The sequence below is a fragment of the Rhinoderma darwinii genome, chromosome 7 (assembly GCF_050947455.1).
Source record: "Rhinoderma darwinii isolate aRhiDar2 chromosome 7, aRhiDar2.hap1, whole genome shotgun sequence".
Lineage (NCBI taxonomy): Eukaryota > Metazoa > Chordata > Amphibia > Anura > Rhinodermatidae > Rhinoderma > Rhinoderma darwinii.
Window position 1 is genome coordinate 35,086,125 of NC_134693.1, and position 23,601 is coordinate 35,109,725.

A 23,601-nucleotide genomic window follows, 5' to 3' on the forward strand; every position below is an offset into this window, starting at 1 on the left:
TCGGTAAAGTTAATGTGGGATTATGTGACAGCACAGCGTGATCTCGCGAGATCACGCTGTGCTGAGAGTACAGCTACACATGAATGAAGAGAAGTGTATGACGTTGATTGGTCAGCGTCATACACTTCTCTTTACAACGCCCAGTTGGTAAAAAGGTAAAAAACGCCCCATTGTCTATTAAGAAACTAATTAGCATAAATCTAAAATTGTTCATAACTTGCTCAAAAATGATCGTGTTTCAAAATAAAAACCACTGTTATCTACATTACAGCGCCGATCAGATTATGTAGGCGATAGGGCACTTATAATTTGGTGACAGAGCCTCTTTAAGATTCCACCTTCAACCCCTCCCACCTGTTTAATTGGTCTCATTAGTGAGCAGAGTTGCCTAAGCTGGGTATGATAGTCAGGTATTCATATGACAGCAGGACTGTAGACGGCACAGTCTTAACAGTGCTGCTTATGGGACTGCTTGCTTACCTTAACAGGCTGGACGATCCAACCCTCAACTCCTTCTCCCAGAGAGATTGGAGAGGGTCAAATTTATAACCAAAAACAAGTTCTTACAAAATTCTACATTAACAAGGATTACTCTTCTAAAATTATGTGCTAACCTATCCATGGGTTTCAGCAAAATGTCAGTATTCTTACAGTTAAAGCAGGAGCTTCTAGTGTTTAATTATAATTTGAAAAAGAACTGAAACATGATCATTAGGCACTGACAGATGATGTAAGAGTGAACCGGGGCATTTTGACTGTGCATTGTATACTTGTCATTGAGGGTGTTAAGAAGTCCAGTGCCTTGCATACTAATTGCATTGTCTCATGCTGTGAATAATTCATATGGCACAGGTATAGCCTCACATAATGTACCAACCTATTGAAAAGATACAAATTGCTTACCTTGGCGTTTTCAGCAGGTATTCTGAACTATTCACTCAGGTTTTTTTGATAGTGTGTTTTTTATGCACTTCACAAATCAAATGGTTTTAGTAGAGTAGAGAATAATCCTAGCATGTTAAATAGTTGATTCTGCTGATCCTAAATAATTAATATTGCTTTGCATAGTTAATGAAGCTCACCTTCATTTACAAGGGAGGGTCATTAGGACATTTTCCATCACATCTATTGAAGCTTCTCTGTTGTGTTAAGACCGAGCTCGAAAAGGGATCCATTTTTTTTATCGTATTTTATGATTTATTGTGCTTTGCGTAAAAAAAAAAATGTAGATTCATCTTTGTTGATGGTTTGATGTTTTTGTTTAACCTGCTACAGAAGCAGTAAAGAAGAAACTGCACCAGTTAGGCTGGGTTCACACAGAGTTTTTTGTAGGAGGAAAATCTGCCTCAAAATTCCGTTTGGAATTTTTTGCCCGCGGCCATTGAGCGCCGCGGGCAAAAAACGCTGCAAAATACGCTTCTTCTGCCTCCCATTGATGTCAATGGGAGGTCAGAAGCGTAAACGGACAAAGATAGGGCATGTCCCTTCTTTTTCCCGTGAGCCGGTTTTTCTGCTCGCGGTAAAAGAACGCGTCCGCCTCCCATTGAAATCAATGGGAGGCATTTTTGGCGTGTTTTCCGACGCGGTTTCCGCGTAAAAAAAACTCAGTGTGAACAGGGCCTAACAGAAAACTTGATATTTTTGTGTCTGCACACAAAATAATACTCTTGATTTATTTTTCCTAATTCTAGGAGGGCAATAAATAAACAGAGATTTTATTTTCCTAATCTTAACGTCCAATGACACAGTTGCTTGGATGCAATGGATTATGACATTTTGAAAGGTTAAATGTTATTTTTGTCTAGGTTTGTTGCACCACGTCTGGGCCGTTCAGGCCCCTTTCAGATTTATTATGCTATTTTGAATAATGAATGCAATAAAAGTTTCTCTTAAATCCGAGTGGCTTTTAGTTTATGTTGTGCAGGATGTGAATTGTGAGAGATGACATTAAATAAATTGTAAAGAATTGTATAAAGCTGACCATACACTGTTCAATTTTTCTAAAGATTCAATTCTAGTGACCAACAATGATATAGTGTCCATGGCCGTAGACCGGCGGGTTTACTCACGGTGGCCGCAGCCATGGATCTCTAAGCGCTGGCTCGCATCTCCTTCCCAGAGGAGGCGCCAGTGCTCACATCCGCTCCGGTCCGCTGTGCCTCGTAGGGTGCTCGCGCACACTCTTGCCCTGCCTTAAAGGGCTAGCGCGCGCACACAAATGGAATACTCATCAACTCGCCCATGATTCCATGGACTATAAGAAGGGCCCTGCCCCTTTGCTCATTGCCTGAGCGTTGTTTGTTTTCCCATGTCAGTTTTGCAAATGGTCCCTTAGTCTTATCCTGTTCCTGTTGTTACCCGTGCCCTGCTACCTGTATCCCGTGCTGTGTTCTTGTTCCTGATCCTGTTAATGTTGAAGTCGTGTCGTACTGCACCTGCTGTCATCTGCCATGTCCGGTGTCATCTGCCACGTCCAGTGATATCCGCCACGCCTGGCGCAACCTTCTGTCATCCGCCACGTCTGGCGTAACCTGCTGCACCAACCTCCATCCATGCTAAAGTCTCGGCCACTGTCTGAACTATTCAGGTACTCTAGTGCTGGACTTTGCATTGCTTGGGTGCTCTGTTGCTTGGCCAGCTGCCTCACCGCTATGGCGGTGCGGCCTAGTTGGTCCACATACCCACAGACTGTGACAAATTATATACTTTGAATGGTATTTCCACTAAAAATTCTTGAAGAGAATCTTACTAGAATGAACTTTAAATAGTGGCATTTGAAAAATGCCTTAATACAGCTAAATTAGGTGCTGTTCACATTTGCCTTGAATTGTCCGTTCGGAGCCTCCGTGGCAAGTTCGGTCAGATTTGACAGGAAGAATAGTGCTGCAGGCAGTGGTGTTATTCCTGTCAAAACGACAGACACCACGACAGACTGTCAATTGGTTCTGTTGGGCACTGGTGGTATCCGTTGTACAAGGGATCCGGCACTGCATTGTGGCTTCCATTATATACTGAAGCCATGACACAGATGTGAACTGAGCCTAAGTGGGCACTTTTTCAAATACAAAACAACTCCAAGAAGTGCTTAATGGAGTCAGTGCTGGATTACGGTCTGTTGAGACCCTTACTGAGAGAAAAAAGAGTAATAGCTTAATAGTTTTGAAAAACGGCCGCAAACAAAACGGCCGCCGGAACAGGACGCCGTTTTTCAGATTGAAATCAATGGGCAGATGTTTGGAGGCGTTCTGATTCCGATTATTCTGACGTTTTTCCGGAACGTTTACGGCCCGAAAAACGGCTGAAAACACTCAGTGTGAACATACCCTCACAATGAGTACCTAGAAAAATTGGGCTTGTTTAGCTTAGAAAGAAAGACGCCTTAGAGGCGATCCTATGTATGGTCAGTACAAAGAGCTGACACATGATTTATTATTTTCAATTAATGTACAAAGGACCAGGGGACATTCTTTATGTATGGAGGAAAGGAGATTCAGACATCAATATAGAAAAGAGTTCTTTACAGTTAGGATGTTTCATAGATAACTACTCTATCTCAAGAAGTAGTAATGGCAAAAAGTAATGTCAAATGGCATTGAGGGTTAAATAGTATTTATACTACATTACTATAATAATACTACATTACTATAACAATACTACATTACTATAATAATACTACATTACTATAACAATACTACATTACTATAATAATACTACATTACTGTAATAATACTACATTGCTATAATACCACATTACTATAATACTACTACATTACTATAATACTACATTACTATAATACTACATTACTATAATAATACTACATTACTATAACAATACTACATTACTATAATACTACTACATTACTACGGTATAATACTACAACATTACTATAATAATACTACATTACTATAACACTACACTACTATAACAATACTACATTACTATAACAATACTACATTACTATACTACATTACTATAACAATACTACATTATTATACTACATTACTATAACAATACTACATTACTGTAATAATACTTCATTACTATAATAATACTACATTACTCTAATATTACATTACTATAAGAATACTACATTACATTACTATAATAATAGCGCTAGGTTTAAACTTAATGGAAATTTGCGAGATTTCTCTACGTGCTTAGTTCAACAATCCAGTTTGAGGGTATGTTCACACACACTAATTACGGACGTAAATCGGGCGTTTTTGTCCCGAATTACGTCCGAAAAATGCGGCTTGAAAGCGTTGACAAACATCTGCCCATTGAAAGCAATGGGCTGACGTTTGTCTGTTCACACGAGGCGTATATTTACGCACCGCTGTCAAATGGCGGCGCGTAATTAGACGCCCGCGTCAAAGAAGTGACCTGTCACTTCTTGGGGCGTAATTGGAGCCATTATTCATTGACTCCAATGAAAAGCAGTGCCAATTACGTCCGTAATGGACGCGGCGTTCAAGCGCCTGCACATGCCGGTACGGCTGAAATTACGGGGATGTTTTCTCCTGTCGTGTGAACATACCCTTACAGTTTAAGGGCAGATTCAGACGAGCGTTGCGTTTTTGCGCGCGCAAAAAAACGCGGCGTTTTGCGCGCGCAAAAACCACTTGACCACGTGTCATCCGTGTATGATGCGTGGCTGCGTGATTTTCGCGCAGCCGCCATCATAGAGATGAGGCTAGTCGACGCCCGTCACTGTCCAAGGTGCTGAAAGAGCTAACTGATCGGCAGTAACTCTTTCAGCACCCTCGACAGTGAATGGCGAACACAATAACGAGAAACCTGTTAAAAAAAAAGAAAAAGTTCGTACTTACCGAGAACTTCCCTCCCGGCCGTTGCCTTGGTGACGCGTCCTTGGTGACGCGCCTCTCTTGACATCGGGCCCCACCTCCCTGGATGACGCCGCAGTCCATGTGACCGCTGCAGCCTGTGCTTGGCCTGTGATTGGCTGGAGCTGTCACTTGGACTGAATTGTCATCCCGGGAGGTCAGACTGGAGGAAGAAGCCGGGAGTTATCGGTAAGTCAGAACTTCGTTTTTTTTTACAGGTTCATGTATATTGGGATCGGAAGTCACTGTCCATGGTGCTGAAACAGTTTAACTTTTTCAGCACCCTGGACAGTGACTATCTCCTGACGTCGCGTACCGGAAATTTTTTTGCCGGGCTCGGCCAAAACGAGTTCGGCCGAACCCGGTGAAGTTCGGTTCGGTTGTCCGGGTTCGCTCTTCTCAAAGACACTCCGTTTGGATGTTTGTAAACAGAAAAGCACGTGGTGCTTTTCTGTTTACATTCATCCTTTTGACAGCTGGTGCGCTGTTTCAGTCGGTTCGCACGGAAGTGCTTCCGTGCGACCTGCGTGGTTTTCACGCACCCATTGACTTTGTGTAATGCGCGAAATACGCGGAGATATTGAGCTGACAAACGCTGCGCAAAAAGCACGGACTGTCTGTACTGCCCCATAGACTTGTATTGGTCTGTGCGGGGCGCGTGAAAACCACGCGGCCCGCACGGACCCAATACACGCTCGTGTGAATCCCCCCTAAGTGTCACTAAATGCAGTCCGGCGGTTCAGTTGGCAGACACACAAATGTCAAGATTAAGCAGCCCCTTTTTAGGTCGTGCCACAGAGCCCTCTATAGATACTGCCACAGTGCCTTCTGTAGATACTGCCGCAGTGCCCTCTGTAGATACTGCCACAGTGCCCTCTGTAGATAATGCCACAGTGCCCTCTGTAGATAATGCCACAGCGCCCTCTGTAGATAATGCCTCAGCGCACTCTGGAATTATCTACAGAGGGCGCTGTGGAATTATCTACACAGTGCCCTCTGTAGATAATTCCACAGTGGCCTCTGTAGATGCTGCCACAGTGGCCTCTGTATATGCGGCCACAGTGCCCCCTGTAGATGCTGCCACAGTGCCCCCTGTAGATGCTGCCACAGTGCCCCCTGTGGATGCTGCCACAGTGCCCTCTGTAGATGCTGCCATAGTGCCCTCTGCAGATAATGCCACACACACCCCTTGTAGATAGTGCCAGACACCCCCAGTAGATATCTCCATTGGAGCTCCCTCTAGGAGTGGAATCCCCAGCCAGAGCATTTGGCCAAGGATTCCTCTGCTGGAGGAGCCCCTGATGTCACTGTCCATACACAGTGACTGGACCGGAATGTGATGTCAGGGGCAACCCCAGAGCCGGTGTCCCAGAGCGGAGCACTAGTATAGGCTCTGCTCCGGAACTCTGGGGAAGCAACTGACATCAGTGTCCATATATGGACAGTGATATCAGGGGCTTTCCCAGAGCTGAAGTCCCGGAGCAGAGCCGCTTCTAGCACCCTGCCTGGGATTCCAGCTCTGCTCCTGAACTCTGGGGAAGCCCCTGATATCAGTGTCCATATATGGACTCCCGGAGCAGAGCCGCTTCTAGCACTTTGATTCCAGCTCTGCTCCTGACATCACTGTTCATATATGGACAGAGATTTCGGGGACAACCCCAGAGCTGAAGTCCCGGGCAGAGCGCTACTAGCGCTCCTATTGGGACTCTAGCTGTGTTCCTGACATCACTGTCTAGCTCTGGGGAAGCCCTAGACATCGCTGTCCATATGTGGACAGCGATGTCAGGGGATTCCACAGAGTCCCGGAGCACAGCCTATACTAGCGCTCTGCCCAGGACTCAGGCTCTGGGGAAGCCCTAGACATCACTGTCCATATGTGGACAGCGATGTCAGGGGATTACACAGAGTCCCGGAGCACAGCCTATTCTAACGCTCTGCCCGGGACTCAGGCTCTGGGGAAGCCCCAGACATCGAGTGTCCATTCATGGACAGCGATGTCAGGGGATTCCACAGAGTCCCGGAGCAGAGCCTATGCTAGCGCTCTGCCCGGGACTCCGCTCTGGGGAAGACCCTGACAACACTGTCCATATATGGACGGCGATGTCAGGGAATTCCACAGAGTCCCGGAGCAGAGCCTATACTAGCGGCTCTGTGCCCACGGGCTGCAGATGACAGCCTCAGGGGCAGCATGCTTGATACCCCTGATCTAGATGGACATGTCTTCTTTTAACCTAAGTAATTATGTATCTATGTTTCCACTCAGAAAAATTCTAATATTTCTAATATAAAAAAAAAAAAAGCAACCTTTTAAAAGAGTTAACAGTAATTGACATGGATTTTTTTTGGTGCTGTTTGATGCGGAAACTTTTAATCTGAGGCGGAAGCGTTTTCTCCCACGAGCGGAAAAAAAACCGCTCGCGGTAAAAGAAAAGCGACATGCTCGTTCTTCCTGTGATTCCGTCTCTGTGATTCCGTCTCCTGAAATCAATGGGACTCAGAGAAAGCGTTATTCGCTGTGTTTTTTTCCCGCGGCGCTCAATGGCCGCGGCTAAAAAATGCGGCGAGCAACGCGGCACAGAAAATGCAGGTAGGGCAATTTTGAGGCAGATTTTTCTGCCTGCAAAAAAACTCAGTGTGAACATACACATAAAAGGATCTTTCTTAGCCTGGAAGCTTTATGTAGTGTGACTTTCCCATTTTAACTATCTAGTGGCAGCTGCAATCCACAGGAGTGTACTAAGTTGTATTGACTAGAGGTTCCCATATTGTATGACATTTTCTAAGGCCATAAACCTATCCCTATTCATTCCTTTAGATAAAAAAAATTTTTTAAAAACAGGGTCCATATGTTTTTTTGTACAATTTTAGTTTACCAGTGCTAAATAATGCACCATAGTTGGGGGCCCTGTTACATACTTCGCATTGGGCCTAAGAGCTTCAAGTTCTTCTGCTGGTACCATGAATTAATTTATTATTTTTGAAAATCCATGACTCTTTTATGGATTTGTTCCTGAATCCTGACTTCAACATTACAAATATAAGAGAAGTGCAGAAGAATGCAGAACTTGTGAATACCCACAAAAGTGGAGTGCAGGTCCCACCTCTAGGACCTATAAATGTCACCTATAAATCTCTATGATGAGAATAGGCCTTTATGATGTATAAAAAACCCTAACAGGTATGTTTGCCTATTGCAAGTCTACACCTGTTTGTGGTAATACCGTATGCTCCTGCGTTTTCGACTGGACATTTCCTGTACCTTAGTTGCTACATGTGGCCTCACCCTTTTTGTAGTGGGACTCTTCAGTTTAACCTATACAGGTGCAGGCCACAGTTGCATGCGACTCAAAGTATTCCTTTATTTAGCTCTGAGAATATGTTTAATGGAATGATTTTTAAGAAATTTAAATCCTGGCCTCTCCAATACAGGGAAGTCCTGGAGAAAACCTGCTGCAGTCTGCAAGAAAGCTGGGACTTGGTTGAAGATTTGTGGTCAAACCTTTATGGGCCAGACTTCTCTGACCCCCAGTGATAAGCTGTTATTACAGGGGAAGCTCCATCCAGCTATACGTTTCTCCTGCAGTGGCTGCAAGTGTTGCATTACCTGACAGACATTCAAATGAATGGCCATCCATGTAGTCGGGACCATCAGAGCAGGAGTCATTCAAATAGAGAAGATCTTCATTCTGGCTTATAGAGGGGGGTCCCGAGTCGAAGATGTTCATATGCTCTAATAGCGCATGGGGTTGTTGTGGCGAGACTTTTTTTTATGATGCTAAGTAACTTTGTTATATTAGTTTATACTTATGATACGTAATGTTGCATACAAAGCCTTTAGTGCTTATAACAGACACTGAGATAGAGATGTGGCACCACCTGGTGGTATAATACGGGTAACACTGTAGGACTAAAGAATATGCTTCAAAGACTATCTGGCTTAAAATATATATTTTTTATATTTGACAATTTTAGAAAATCATCAGTGTGCATGTGTGTTGCATACAGTCGTTATCATTCCTCCTAACAAACATAGAAGTCTTTGAAAAATGAGAGTTGCTAGCCATACTGTTGGCAGATAAAACGAGATTTTACTGTATAATAGCCAGGGTGATGTTCTGGGCCTCAGACACACACTCCGGAAATGTATCCAGATCATAGATTATATCGATATATATCGGAGAGAAGTAAGCGACACAGACATTGCTTGTATGCTCAAAATTACTCCTCTGTGGTTTATTGCCAAAAACAATTACAATAATATTTTTTTAAAAGGGGAATAGGCTTGACTTCAGCCAATCATTTTACAATATCACAATAACTCTGATTCAGCAAATCGCATACAATGTCATATTGAGCCAATCACAGATATACAATACATTTCAAATGTAATATTTTAATTTCATTAGATGCTTACGTCAGACTTGCATCTGTTCTATTTGGCAAGAATACAATAGCTTGTTCTTTTAAATGGGGAGTGTGTATGTGAATATTAGGATAGAAACAAATAATAAGGAATGTGATAACTTTATGTCTGGGCGTTCAGCCAGACTGCCCTTCATCGAGGCCACATAAAGAACACACAGACATTTTATATATTTCTGATGATAGGGGGTGTCATTGCAGTTGGAATATAAATTACATCTCTGCATGATCCGGCATCCTGCTTGATAATCCATTATCTAATTTAATACAGAGAATATAAGCAAAAGGTCCATCCATCACAGACCTATGCAATTTAATAGGTCTATTTACACATCCGTTTTTGTGTCCGTTGCGAAAAAGTCACAGCATATCTGTAACGTCTATGGCCACGGACCGTAGTTCTGACTTACCCTCTGTCGGCTGCGGCCAGGGACGTGTGAGTTCTCGGCGGCATATCCCTCCTGGTTCAGTGACTGCCTCCCGCAGGGCGCGCGCGCCTGCGCGGCCTTAAAGGGCCAGTACGCGTCCAGTTGCAGTGAATCTGCAATCAACCCAGAATGCTGCTGGACTATAAAAAGGCCTCTGCCCTCTTGATCCTTGCCTGAGCGTTCTTGTGTTACCTTAGTTTGTCTTGCAAATGGTCTCCTAGTGTTTTCCAGTTCCCAGTGTTACCCGTTCCTGCTGCCTGTACCCTGTATCCTGTGCTACCGTGCCTCTATGCCGTCTAGAGTTGAAGTCGAGTTGTGTCTTCCGCTGCATCTAATGTGTTACCCCCACCGGGTGTCTGCCTGCTGCCTGAGCCTTGCCTGAATCACCGCTACGGTCTACATTGCCACAGGTACCCTTTCTGGACTATAGACATTGTATTGTACCTGGTTGGCCAGCTGTCTTTCCGCTACGCGGTACGGCCCAGTGGGTCCACACCCCGCATCGTGACAATATCCTATTCTAGTCTGTTTTTGTCGACCAGACTCGCCTATTAAAGTTTATGGGTGTATGAAAAAAATGGACAGTACACGGACAACATCTGTGTGCTGTCTGTTTTTCACAGGTCAGTTGCTAAAGAAATGCATAAATAAAAGTAAAATTAGGAAGTGCTTGCAGAGGAGAAAAACGGATGACGCATGGAAACCACACGGCTGTTCATATGGATGAAAAATGGTACATTTTTGCAGATGCAAATCAGGCACGCTCGTGTAAATCAGACAGTGCACACAAGTTATTCATGCAGAATCTGTGAGAGATAAAATTGTGGTAAGCTCCATCACGTGAAGTGTGGTACAGAGGTGTTCTTCCTGGGAAGAATTTCTCCTAGAGGAGAACAAGGTACCTCATGGTACCGCCAAACAGGGTCACTGCACACATTACCAAAAGCCTCATGCACATGGTTATATTATGGCTTCATATAACCTCCAAACTATGCAGAGTCGTAATACTGCACCTATAGGAGTCTATGAGCCCACACTGTACCTCTGTATGCCTCATAATGTACGGAATTCCGAGAAAAACAATTGTGCCATGTTTCGTCGCCGTATTACGGAGCAATTATCCACTAGAAGTATTGATTGTAGAGAATATTTCTGTAATACAGCGCAGTATGAAGCACCATGCAGCGGCACTGAGTGCATACAGCTCTGTAGTATAGAGGTGGAGAGACCCTGCGTGCCGGAGTATAGCCACCTGCACACGGCTCTGCTGTAATGCTGCGCCATTTTATCATCCCTATTACTGCCACAAGATCCCAACCCCTCATTGTTCAAGTGAACAGAAATTAGATGACAATAAGGTTCGATGAGGATCCCGTTTACTTGAACTGTGGGGGGTTCTGTGGCTGTAATACGGATGCAGTATTACGTGCGTCTGAATGAGGCCTATTACTGGTAAATAAAGAGCATCTGTTCGGGCCTGTTCACATCAATGTTGCCCTTCTGTTGAGGGGTTCCATCGGAGGTTTACGTCGGGTTAACCCCTCAACGGAAAGGCAAACTGAACCCTTAGCTTCCATCTCCCTCACCATTGATCTCAATGGTGACGGAAACGTTGCTAAAGGTTTCCGTTTGTCACCGCTGTGAAAGGGTTCAGTTGTAAACCTCAGACGGAATATCTCTCAACGGAATGGCAACGCTGATGTGAACAAAGCCTTAGCGAGAACATATGAAGGTAATGTTTTAGTGACAAGGTGAGCGTCAGCTTTTGGGCTGTGATAGGTGCCATGTTTCACACTATTTGCAATTGTTGCTTCTTAACCTGTTAGTGACTGCCAATACACCTTTTCACAGCGGCCACTAATGGGCTTTATTCCGATGCATACGCCTTTTCATGGCGCTTAAGGCTGGGAGCAGTCCTGCTTGAACAATCGATATCGGTATCGATTTCGCCAGTTTAACCCCTCAGATGCGACGATCAGTAGCGAGCGCCACATGTGAGTGGTTTTGGAGTGAGGGAGGGAGCTTCCTGTCACCCCACCGGCACCCTGAGTAAGATCGCAGGGTGTCGGTGGTTTCTATGGCAGCCGGGGGGCCCTAATAAAGGCCCCCAGGTCTGCCACTAGTTATGCCTGAGGCATGGCCTAGCAGATGCCTGTCCGTTTTACACGGACAGGCACTAATACACTGCAATACAAAAGTATTGCAGAAAGCGATCGGAGGATCGCATAGTGAATTCCCTTAGTGGGACTAGTAAAAAAGTTTAAAAAAACTTTAATAAAGTTAATTAAAAAAAAGTTACATTAAAATTAAAAATGCTTTATTCAAAAAAAAAAGTTAAACTTACACATATTTGGTATCGCCGAGTGCGTATCGACCCCAACTATAAGGTTATTACATTATGAACGCCATAAAAAATAAAATAAAAAACAATGCAAAAATTACTGTTTTCTGTGAATTCTGCCTCAAAAGAAATGTGATAAAAAGTTATCAAAGTCGCATCTACTCCAAAATGGTACCAATAGAAACTACAAGTCGTCTCGCAAAAAAAACCTCTCATACAACTGCATTGGCGGTAAATGAAAAAAGTTATGGCTCTTGAATTATGAAGACACAAAACTAAATAATTTTGAAAAAAAAACCACTGAATAAATTTATTGTGTTTTTTTATACCACACGGTAAACGGCGTAAATTTAGGACGCAATAAAAAGTGTGGCGAAATTGCTATTTTTCTATTCCCCCCCCCTAAAAAAAAGTTAGTAAAAGTTAATCTATAAATTCTATGTACCCCAAAATGGTGCTATTAAAAAATACAACTTGTCCTGAAAAAAGTCCTTATAGTTTTGTCGACTCAAAAATAAAAAAGTTAAAGCCATTTGTACGTCTCATGGAAAAACTTTAAAAATACCTTGGTATTAAAATAGGCTGGTCACTAAGGGGTTAAAATTCCAACAGAACATGATTATTTTGCAATTTGAATTGTCCCTTGGGTCCCCAATGACAGAGGAGAATATATGTGGAGACTTTATAAATGGCGACAGCACGGCTTTATGTAACTGGGTCTAGTACAGAGAAGCCGCCACAGCTGCGGACCAGGATTACAGCTCTAACCTGCGGCTATCTAGCGGCTATGAAAGGACAGTTCCCAGCATGCTGCGGGCGGCAGGGAATTGCTTTCATAACAGCTATAGAGCCAGGCAGGAGACGCGCAGACCATCGTGCCCGCTTCTCCGTGTTATGTATTAGTCACATGACTATATACCTGTTGTCTAGGCAACAGCCACAGCCAGGCCAGTTCGCATGTGCAGTACCATATGATCGTGACGTCATATACCGGCGACTTCTCCTCGTGTAGAAGGACTGGAGACTCTTCTGAGGGGAAATCTCTACGGTCTCGGGTAAATGGAGGGGCAGGCGGGAGTTGGACAGTGGGGAGATTGTGCGGTATGGCGGCTGTGACCTCGGCTTAGTTTATACACACGGGCTATAAGGCTGAGTACGGAGCTGTTACTGTGACCTCTGCGGCATGCAGGACATAACACCGTAATGATCCCTGTGTATAGCGGTGACATCCATGCCCTCTGTCTGACCTCACACTGGGCATAACACGCACGTTTTACGTCTGTTTTCTACAAATTAACCCCTTCATAAATTTAAAGGAGCGGTCACCCTAAAGTAGAACTCTTCTACAAGTAAATATCTGCGTCTCAGAAATAAAGATTATGGGGTCAAACCTTTTCCTGGACTCTGTCAGTGAGGTTATCTTTACATTCTATATCCTTTTGCATTTCATTTGTGAAGCTGCCCTGCCCCCAGTTCTGTAGGGTGAAGGTAGCGCTGCGTCCGGGGATAGGATGAGCCTCGCTCCCTATTTAAAGGGAATCTGTCATCACATATGCAGCCCCTCAACCACCACCCTATTGTTATATAGGATGGTAATGTCCCTTGCAGAAAAAAAAAAAGAAAAGTTATAAAGTAGCGTTCGCTACCTGTGAAGAGTCATGAAGTCTTGGCTTGATTGACCTCCCACAGGCCGGAGATACGTCATTACAAGCTGGCACCTGGCGTATGCAGTCCCATAGAGAATGAATAGAGCGGCAGGGGACTTGGGACCCCTGTATTCTTGATCGGTCGGGGTCCCAGCGATCAAACACTTATCCCCTAGATAGGTGATAAGTTGTTGTGGTGTCTGTGGAGACTATGATAATAGATGAGCAAACTTCTAGAGGTGAAATGCCTACATTTTAGACATTTATCATATACTGTTGATATGCCCTAAATGTCTAAGGTGGGAAAACCCTCCAAGGATCACATGCAAAGGGGAACCCCACAAAAACAGTCCACCGGACCGCCCCATTCTCCTAGGAGAAGGAAAGTGCCCTTGAGTATATCCCGGCCAGGCACATGGCACACACATTCGGGTTAATTCAGCAGAGGTGCCTGTAGATATACCGTCGTTCTGAACCACCAAGGACCAGTCATTACCAGCGTCCTGTTACAGGATTATATATTTACATAGTTTCCATCTGTACATAGTTTCCAGGAAAAAGTCACAAGCTTTATGGAAATAACTTCGTTGACATGGCAGAGCGTATATTCATGTATGTAATAGTTCACTAAACATGGTAATAGTGTAAACGTTTTTTGTTTTTTTTCACTCAAATATTTTTCAGGCATGTCCATTAGAAATGCCATAAAAGTGTGGTTGAGGTCCTGGTCCTACTTCTTGGCAGAGAGGTGCTTGTTCGTGCCTGGTCATTCGCCATTGAAAAGAATAGGAGATACTCATTCGGCTCTTTGTGTCTCTCCCATTCATTATACATACAGCCTTCTTTGTGGAGAATGGGATACGCGTTCCTGCCTGAATTCTGCTCCGGTGCCTTGCTTCTGGACCTGTGTATACTAAGCCCTAGTGATGTTTAATCCATAGCGATGTTCTGTGACCTGGTCACCTGGTCCAATTGCTGCCGAGGATCGATACGTCACTATGGACACATTGTCGTTGCTGGCTGCAGTGAATGGATGTCACGACCTTGTGATGTTGTATCACTGTGTTCTAATCCGTTAACAGGCCTGACCGGGAACAGTGGTGTTTTACTACTTTTACAATAGAGAATGCAGCACATGTAGATGCCCTTGCTGAACTGTAAATGCCTCTAAAGTAATCAGGGATGATATCCGTGGACTGACCTGTGTGTTTTCCATAGGTAAAATGGGTACATCTACATCCGCTCCATCTACTCCACACCCTTCACCCGCTGTATTAGTAAACACAGAGTCAGCCGCGTCGCCTCCTCCAGGATGTCCAATGCATCAAGAAAAGATGGAAGGTATTTGTTTTGTTACTCTTCGTACCCAATGCTGATGGGGTTTTGTTCATGGAAGATTTAAAGGGTAACTATACTTTCCAAAATTTTTTGGCACGTCAGAAGTTTTGATCAGTGGCGGTCCGAGCCCTGAAACCCCCGCAGAACGCTAAAACGAAGCAGCAGAAACGCTCGGGTGAGCCCTGTGCTGAGTCTTTTCTGGCCCGCTTTTCTTGGAAAGCTGAGCAAGTGGTGTACCGCTGTCTCTTTAGAAAGTCTATGAGCCCGTACACTTCTCCGGGAAAAGCCGATCAGAAACTTAAGTGGCACAGCGCTCACCCGAGCGCTTCTGCTGCTCTGTTTTGGGGATTGGTGGTGGTCTCAGTGTTCGGGTCTCAGTGTTCGGACCCCCACCGATCAAAAGTTTAGTTACCCTTTAATGTAATATTTTTTCGCATTGCTCCCTTTACCTGCAGGAACCGTCCAATAATAACAGGACTGCATAGTTTCCCACAAAATGTGTTTTAAGCTTATACGCACACGTTGCGGAATTTGGTGATGGCAGGTAAACTCCGATATAATCCGTACCTAATAATGCGTTTTTTTTAATGGGTTTTTAGGTTCCTATTTTTACATTTTGATGGGGAAATAGGTGCATTTTTATGCTGCGGATTTTGGGGTGTTTTTTATAAATTAGTCCGATAATATTCTCAAGTGGAAACGCGAGATAAACTGACATGCTTTGGATTTTAAAATATGCACCGCAGGTCAATTTACGTGCAGAAAAAAAACTGCAACGTGTAGATGAGATTTCTTGGAGTCTCATTTACTTTGCTGGTAGGTATTACGCTTTGGATTTCTTGCACGAAAATACGCGCATCAAATCCGCACGTAATTCTCATCGTGTGCATTTGGGATATGTCATAAATGTCAGATGCGGGTCCCACCTCTGGGAACCGCACCTATCTCTAGAACGGGGCCCCCTAAACTCTGTTCTACCTCTTTCTGTTGCAGCTGCTTCTTCCTGACTATATGGTTGAGCGTAGGAAAACAGCTTAGCTCGCTGAGCTACGCTGTTTTCTTAACTCCCATAATAGTGAATAGTAGTTACGCAAGCAGCGTAGCATGCGAGCTACGCTGTTTCCATAGCTAACATTCGGTTCGATGGGGCTTACAGAAACAGCGTAGCTCAGCGTGCTATGTTTTCCTACTACCGACCGTATAGTCAGGAAGTGGCCGGGAGGCAGCTGCAGCAGAAAAAGGTAGAAAGGTAGAGGGGGGCCACATTCTAGAGATAGGTGCGGTTCCCAGAGGTGGGACACATCTATCTGACATTTATGACATATGCTTTGGATATGTCATAAATGTCCCTGATGGGAAAACCCCTTTAAGGTTTGTCAATGTTATATTTATATTCTGCCTTTTTCTGCTTGTGCTTATAGCTTTTCAAGGTCAATGACCAGTTCATCAGATCATCCCACTCATTGTCTGTCTGCTTACTTAAATTCTTAGGTTTTACAGTGTTGTTTTTTTTTTCATAAGTCATGTATAAATGAGGATATAGTTAAATATAAATGTTATGTTTGTTTAAAGAGTATGGACACCATTGCACTGATTTTTTTTCATTTTATTTTTTATTGTTCACTTGCTTCCTAAATGCAAATTAAAGACACTTTGTAAATAGTCTTCATCAAAAATGTCCTACCGATTTTCTGCTGAGGAGCCTATGTAACGCCTGTACATAGCTGGTTGTGCTGCTGATTCTGACATAGACCTGACATCCTGCTCCTGGCTGTGTCAACTCTCTCTGCTCTTCACCGCAAAGTGTGGAGAAGGGGTGAAGCATCCATGTCTTGAGGGAGGGCAGATCTATCCTATATCAGAATGTAGCTAGGGCGCAAGGAATACATGGCAGTCTGCTGGATGTAATGGTCGGAATCACATACAGAGAACCCACAGCAGACTCTGCAGGAGGTGGGGGAAATCACACACTCCTCAGCATCAGTGTCTGTCAGCACAATTCAGAAGAGATCCCTTATTGCCTGTAGAAGGGGGGGGGGGAGTACAGGAATGAAGCTGTGCTAGTACACGTGAGTTAGTGAAGACAGCAGCATCCTGGACTTGCAGACCTCACGTCCAGCATGTATTACTGGGAGGGACACATCCACAGGAGAAGAGTCTAAACTAGGAGCAGGCTGTAAACGACATATCGGGGGTCTGAAAATGAATATGGCAATGGAGGTTGCAGCAAGAAGTGAAACTTTTTTTTCTTTACTCCGTTACCCCAAACAAACATAGAAATATTTTTTTTTAGGCAACACATTGCTAAACTTATTTATAATATTTATTTATTAACTTTTTGCATTTCATTAAAGCGACAGGATGCCCAATGCACAAAGAAGTTTCACAGAATACAGATGGCCAAAGCTGCTCCGGCCCAGGTCACCAAGAAAGAGCCTATGAATATGTCCAGTGTCCAATGAAAGGAAGCTCTAATGATGACATTGACCCCAGCAATATGGTAAGATGAGAGTATACGGGAGTTGTGGGTGAAATGTCTTCCAGTTTGTGTTTGCCTTGCATTTTATGTTGAGCCAGTTAATAACACAATCCCTGTTTAGCTGAGGAGCGGCCTATGCGCTCAAATAAGGTTAAATAGTCTAAGCGGCATGCATTAAATATGTCCTTCCAATTTACATCCCCCCCCCTCTCCCCCACCCAAATCAAATCTGCAATGCTCCAAACTCTTTTACTGGTTATCACGTGACTGAAATGGCCTTTAATGGGACATTGTTTTTATATTATATTCCTGAGGATTAGATATTAAAGGCAGATATTTCTTTACCTCCTAGATACTGTTATATATAGTATTGGAAGACAGTGTATATAAACATACGTTCATTTCTTTAGATGCCTCCTCCAAACCAGGTTCCGGCTCCAGATCAACCCTTCTCGCTTTCATTAAACAGAGAAGAATCCACTATTCCTAGAGCCAATGCTGATAAAAATTGGGTGTATCCATCAGAGCAGATGTTCTGGAATGCAATGCTCAGGAAGGGGTAAGTTGCACAAGATGCCTGTTTTTTTTTTTTTGTTTTTTTTAATTCTGCACTTTTACATACTTGGTTACCACATTATCACTGCGTGATATTTGATATTGTTAGGGTATGTGCACACACACTAATTACGTCCGTAATTGACGGACGTATTTCGGCCGCAAGTACCGGACCGAACACAGTGCAGGGAGCCGGGCTCCTAGCATCATAGTGATGTACGATGCTAGGAGTCCCTGCCTCTCTGCAGGACAACTGTCCCGTACTGTAATCATGTTTTCAGTACGGGACAGTAGTTCCACGGAGAGGCAGGAACTCCTAGCATCGTACATCACTATGATGCTAGGAGCCCGGCTCCCTGCACTGTGTTCGGTCCGGGACTTGCGGCCGAAATACGTCCGTCAATTACGGACGTAATTAGTGTGTGTGCACATACCCTTACTGAACCATGTTTATTTCAGTTATAGCAGAGCTAAATTTGTCCTTTGTTACTGATTGGGAAAATGTAAATCCACTAGTTTTTCATACTGAACGCCATATTTATGCCGACCCACAACACCTTCACTAACATACCCCCTCTAATTCATTATCTAGTAGAGTCATCTTTGACAGTAATTATTGCCTTCAGTCTGGAGTATTTCCATTATTCTTCTTTGCAAAACAGTTCAAGCTCTGTGAAGTTGGGATTGGTTATTGCGTCTTAACAGTTACTTACAAACCCAAATTCTAGATACTCGAGATTATCCAACTTTAAAATAAACTACCAGAAGTCAGAGGCCCTTAATATCTCGTTACCACAGGCTCTGGTCACTGAACTGTCGGAGTCCTTTTCCTTCAAGTGGGCAAGAGATTCGCTAAAATACCTGGGAGTCCGACTTCCCGGGGATCTTTCTCGCCTTTATGCGGTGAACTTCCCTTTGCTTCTTCAACGTATAAAAGCGGACCTGGACTCTTGGACGTCGGGCACTTTTACCTGGTTCGGTAGGTGTGCGATTTTTAAAATGAACATCTTGCCACGGATTCTGTATCTCCTACAGGCCCTACCGATCCATATCCCACGCCCGTTCTTTCAGTCCCTGCTGTCCCTGATGCACAAATTCATATGGGCAGGGAAACCAGCACGTATCGCCCGATCTTTGCTCTTTCGTGTAAAGGGGGAGGGGGCATTGGTCTTCCGGACTTTGTCTCCTATCATCACGCCTCCCACTTGACACGAATCTTAGACTGGTTCCGGTACGGCGGGACGAAAGAATGGGTGTCTATCGAACAGGCGTTCATGTCTATCCCATTGCAGGCTATGCCATGGTTGGGCAGACATGTTCCCAGGGTCGCGCGGTTACACCCGACAATCGGCCCCACTCTGGCAGTCGCAGAGCGGGTGTTTACTCGGGCAGAGATCTCGCCGTCCCCCTCCCCGCTATTCCCGATCTTGGGCAACCCTGCCTTTCCACCGGGACTGGATAGCGGTCCATTCCAAGTATGGTTGCGGGCGGGTAAGGGGCAGGCCCGACAATTTCAGCAGGAGGGGAGGTGGATGAAGAGCGATCAAATTCAAGCCCTGGCGGACCCTGTCCCCTTCTCGACATGGCAGGTTAACCAGTTGCGACATTTCCTAACGTCCCTAGAAAATCCTGGAGAGCAATTGCGAGACTGCTCCGCGTTTGAACTCTTGTGCACAGGCACAGGCACCATCCGACATGCTTTATCCAGAATCTATGCGTTCTTGATCTCGCCCACCAACCTGCCGCCACCTCCGTACTTGCTCAGCTAGGAGAGGGATCTGGGCGAAACACTTACACCTGAACAACAAGACCGTATGTTCGCCATGACACAAGTCCTCCATGGCCAGTAGATTCCAAGAGGCAGGGTTTAAGATATTGTCCCGTTGGTACAGGGTGCCTTCCAGATTGCATGCTATGTTCCCGGCGGTCTCGCCATTATGCTGGAGATGTGGGGACCATGTGGGTACGATCCTGCATATTTTCTGGGACTGCCCACTCCTGACTGGGTTCTGGTCCGAGGTGTGGCGCATTTCCTCAAAGTTTACGGCTTACCCTCTGCCGAGATCCCCGGGCATTTTCCTGCTTCATCTGTGTGAGGTCCCACTGCCAGTGTTAGACACCTGGTAAACGCGGCTAGGGCATGTGTTCTTGCACTGTGGAGACAGTCCTGTCCGCCGATGGTGGGCATGTGGTTCAGCAAGATCCAGGAAATCATGAGAATGGAGGACCTCACGGCATCAATGAAGGGGACTCATGCCTCCTTCCTAAAAACATGGCGTGAATGGATTCGTTTCCAAACGACCGAGGAATATAAAATCATCATGGCCTCGTGAATTCCTGTCCAGACCCGGAGTGTCAGGTCCGCTCCCCCCACTTCCCTTCTTGTTTTCTCACTCCCCATTTTCTATTCTTTCTTTCCTTACTAATTGGCCTCTCCTTCTTTCTGTCTCTGGTGCTCTCTTTAATGCTCTTATGCACATTTAGGACACACCATGCACGGCTGCGGGTTCAGGGTGCATACCGGAGTTTTCTTACATAAGTGTTTTCAGTGACATGGTACTCTCAGGTGAACTCATGTGTTGATGTGAGGTAGATAACTGTCCTGTGATCGGTTGCATGATTTTCAATGCCATTTTTGCACTATGTTGTGTATATTATTTGTACGATTTGTGGTATAAAATAACAAAATGACAAATAAAAGAATTTAAAAAAACCAAAAAACAAACCCAAATTCTTCATTGGAATAAGGTCTAGAGGTGCAGTGGACCACAGGCCCCGTCCAACGAGATGCTGAGAATAAGCAGAATCTTGTTGGGGGTCTCTATCCTCACCATAGAGGCAGCTGCGGTTGAGGACAACTGGTGTGGGCGTGCAGGGGAGGCTTGTTTGGGTGATGTACATAATCTATCTGGCAATTGAATATAATAATAATATGAAAAATTAGCCATCATTCTGTCTTTAAGGTGGAAATGGAAGGAGGATGAACTTAAACCTGTGGATATGAATAATATAATCAAGATTCACAATCAGAATAACGAACAGGCCTGGTCCGAAATCCTGAAATGGGAAACTCTCCATGCCAAGTAAGCCTTCCCGTGGTGTGGTTCCTGTCTAATATGGGTTCCTTTACACAGTCACGGGTTTTGTTGTTTTTTATTATTCCACATTTCTTTGTTTAGTTGAACTACACAACTTCTTATTCACTTTATATTACTTGTAGTTCTTCAGTGATGTATTTTGATAGTATAGGTTACTGTGTTTTTATTAAGGTTTTTACTTGGTTCACTCTGATTAACAGACATAAAAAATTTATAAAAAAAAATAAATTGATTTAAAAAAAAATAAAAATTGCATTAGGTTTTGGTCACACACGGTTTTCTGGTCAATGATTGCCAATATAACATATCCATGAAGTAATAGTGTTCTAAACTGCACTGAAACATTGAATCTTGGACTGGTTTGCCACTTTTTCTCGAATAAGTTATTGATATCCGAGCTATTGTTTTTACTAGTTTTATATATTTATTTGAAGTGCCCAGCATGGTACCATGAAGGTTGCCCTTTGGTGATTGCTTATATGTCATATATTCCTAAAAGAAAAAAAAAATAGCTGACAATACTTCAGACAGAAAAATAGTTTTATTTCCACATCAATACCTGGGCCTGATGTTTCATCTGGCAAAACATTGTGTATTAGTGTGTCCTGGGAGTGTAAGTGTCTCCTCTATCTGTGCATTTCAGAGAATGTCCCTGTGGACCAACTCTTGTTCGTTTTGGTGGTAAAGCAAAGGAGTATTCTCCCAGAGCCCGCATCCGATCACTAATGGGGTATTGTATTTTGACATTTGCCAATTGATTTCTATTTTGCTTTTGTGTCAAGTAGCAGTTCTGAATTTTCCTATTCTTCTTTTTCACAGATATGAACTTCCCTTTGATCGTCATGATTGGATTGTAAATCGGTGTGGACAGGAAGTCCGATATGTCATTGATTATTATGATGGAGGAGAAGTAGATAAAAACTATCAGTTCTCAATCTTGGATGTCCGCCCGGCTTTTGACTCCATGACTGCAGTTTGGGACAGAATGAAAGTTGCCTGGTGGCGCTGGACCTCCTAATCTTTTTAAGGACGTGCTTGTCAGACATCTTGAAACTGGAATAATTGCCGGCCTTTATTGCATTGTTCCATTTCCAGACTGTTACAGTATCTCCATTGGAAATGCAGCTTCGTATTTAATGTGTTGTATATAAAAAAAAATACTTTTAAGAAACTTGAAACATTTTCATTTGTTCTCTAATATATAAGGAATATATTAACCTGCAATGCGTATCCATACAACTATAATATGTATGTAGCATTAGCAAAAAAAAAAAAAACTGGCATCTTGTATAGTGTTGGATACTCGTATACCTAAATTTAAGGTGAACCTGCACATATATTAGGGAACTGTATAAGTATCCATTTATTCCCTTTTTTTCTTTGCAAGCAGGTTAAATCTGATTAGACCGGAAACCTTCAGGGAATTCTGAATCCTTGTTGCTTCCCAGTCAACCCATCTGTTTTATGACAGCCTGTGGTTCCATAGGCACAATACAGGCTGCTGTAAATGGCACCCTGTAGTCTCCTGATAGGAAAAATTATCTGTAGCCCTGCAATCCTGTTATTAGAATGATGTCACTTAAAGGAAGTGTATCATCAGCTGATCGCTCTGGGTCTGGCACTCCCATCAAACAGGTGATTTTGTCTGGGGGAGCCTTCTCTGGCCAGACATTTTCCCCTGCAGCGTCTGCTGTAGGAGAAATGTAGTGTTATCTGGAAGCCATTTAGATGACTAGACATCCATGTAATACATGGGTAGCTCAAGCCCACCGAAATGGGAGCCATTCTCAGAGGAGCTCTGTCCTGGCTCATAGATGTGGGGATCCCACTCTATGACAGCCATATGACTTAATAATGCTAGATACATTGAGGATACGTTGCGCATATATAAGTGTGAGGCTGGGTTCACACAACGTGTATTTGCAGAGCTTTTCTGCAACAAAGTACAGTATAATGTACTGTAGGTGAAAGGGGTCTAAAAGGGGTTGTCCAGTCCAAAAAATAAAAAGATGGCAGGATAGGCCATCAATATTCGATTGGTGGAGGTCCAACTACCGGCACCCCTTGCGATCAGCTGTTTTGGAGGGGCATTGGAACTTGTACGGGTGCTGCTTCCCCAACATTACTATGACTGCTTGTACTGTGAATTGCCGACACACTAGTTGCGGAGGTTCATAGTATTACAGCCTTCTCACATTCACTTAAATGGGAGAAAGCTGTAAGGGCTTATTCAGACGAACGTGATATACGTCCATGCTACGCGTGTGATTTTCACGTGTGTCGCACGGACCTGTATTAGTCTATGGGGCTGTGCCGACAGTTGCGTGATTTTTACGCAGCGTGAGTCCACTGTGTAAAAGTCACGACATGTCCGTTCTTTGTGTGTATTTTGCGCATCATGCACCCATTGAAGTCAATGAGTGCGTAAAAATCATGCACACCACACGGA

At 44.0% G+C, this 23,601-nt stretch overlaps 1 protein-coding gene across 1 annotated transcript; it reads left to right on the forward strand.

Annotated features, from left to right (window-relative positions):
• Nucleotides 1–12,958: 12,958 nt before the first annotated feature.
• HCCS (holocytochrome c synthase) lies at nt 12,959–22,338 on the forward strand. Its single transcript, XM_075832184.1, has 7 exons — nt 12,959–13,091; nt 14,901–15,023; nt 17,375–17,520; nt 17,910–18,058; nt 21,018–21,137; nt 21,796–21,882; nt 21,972–22,338. The coding sequence occupies exons 2-7, from the start codon at nt 14,906–14,908 to the stop codon at nt 22,168–22,170; spliced, it is 819 nt and encodes a 272-aa protein (XP_075688299.1). The 5' UTR covers nt 12,959–13,091; nt 14,901–14,905; the 3' UTR covers nt 22,171–22,338.
• Nucleotides 22,339–23,601: the final 1,263 nt, after the last annotated feature.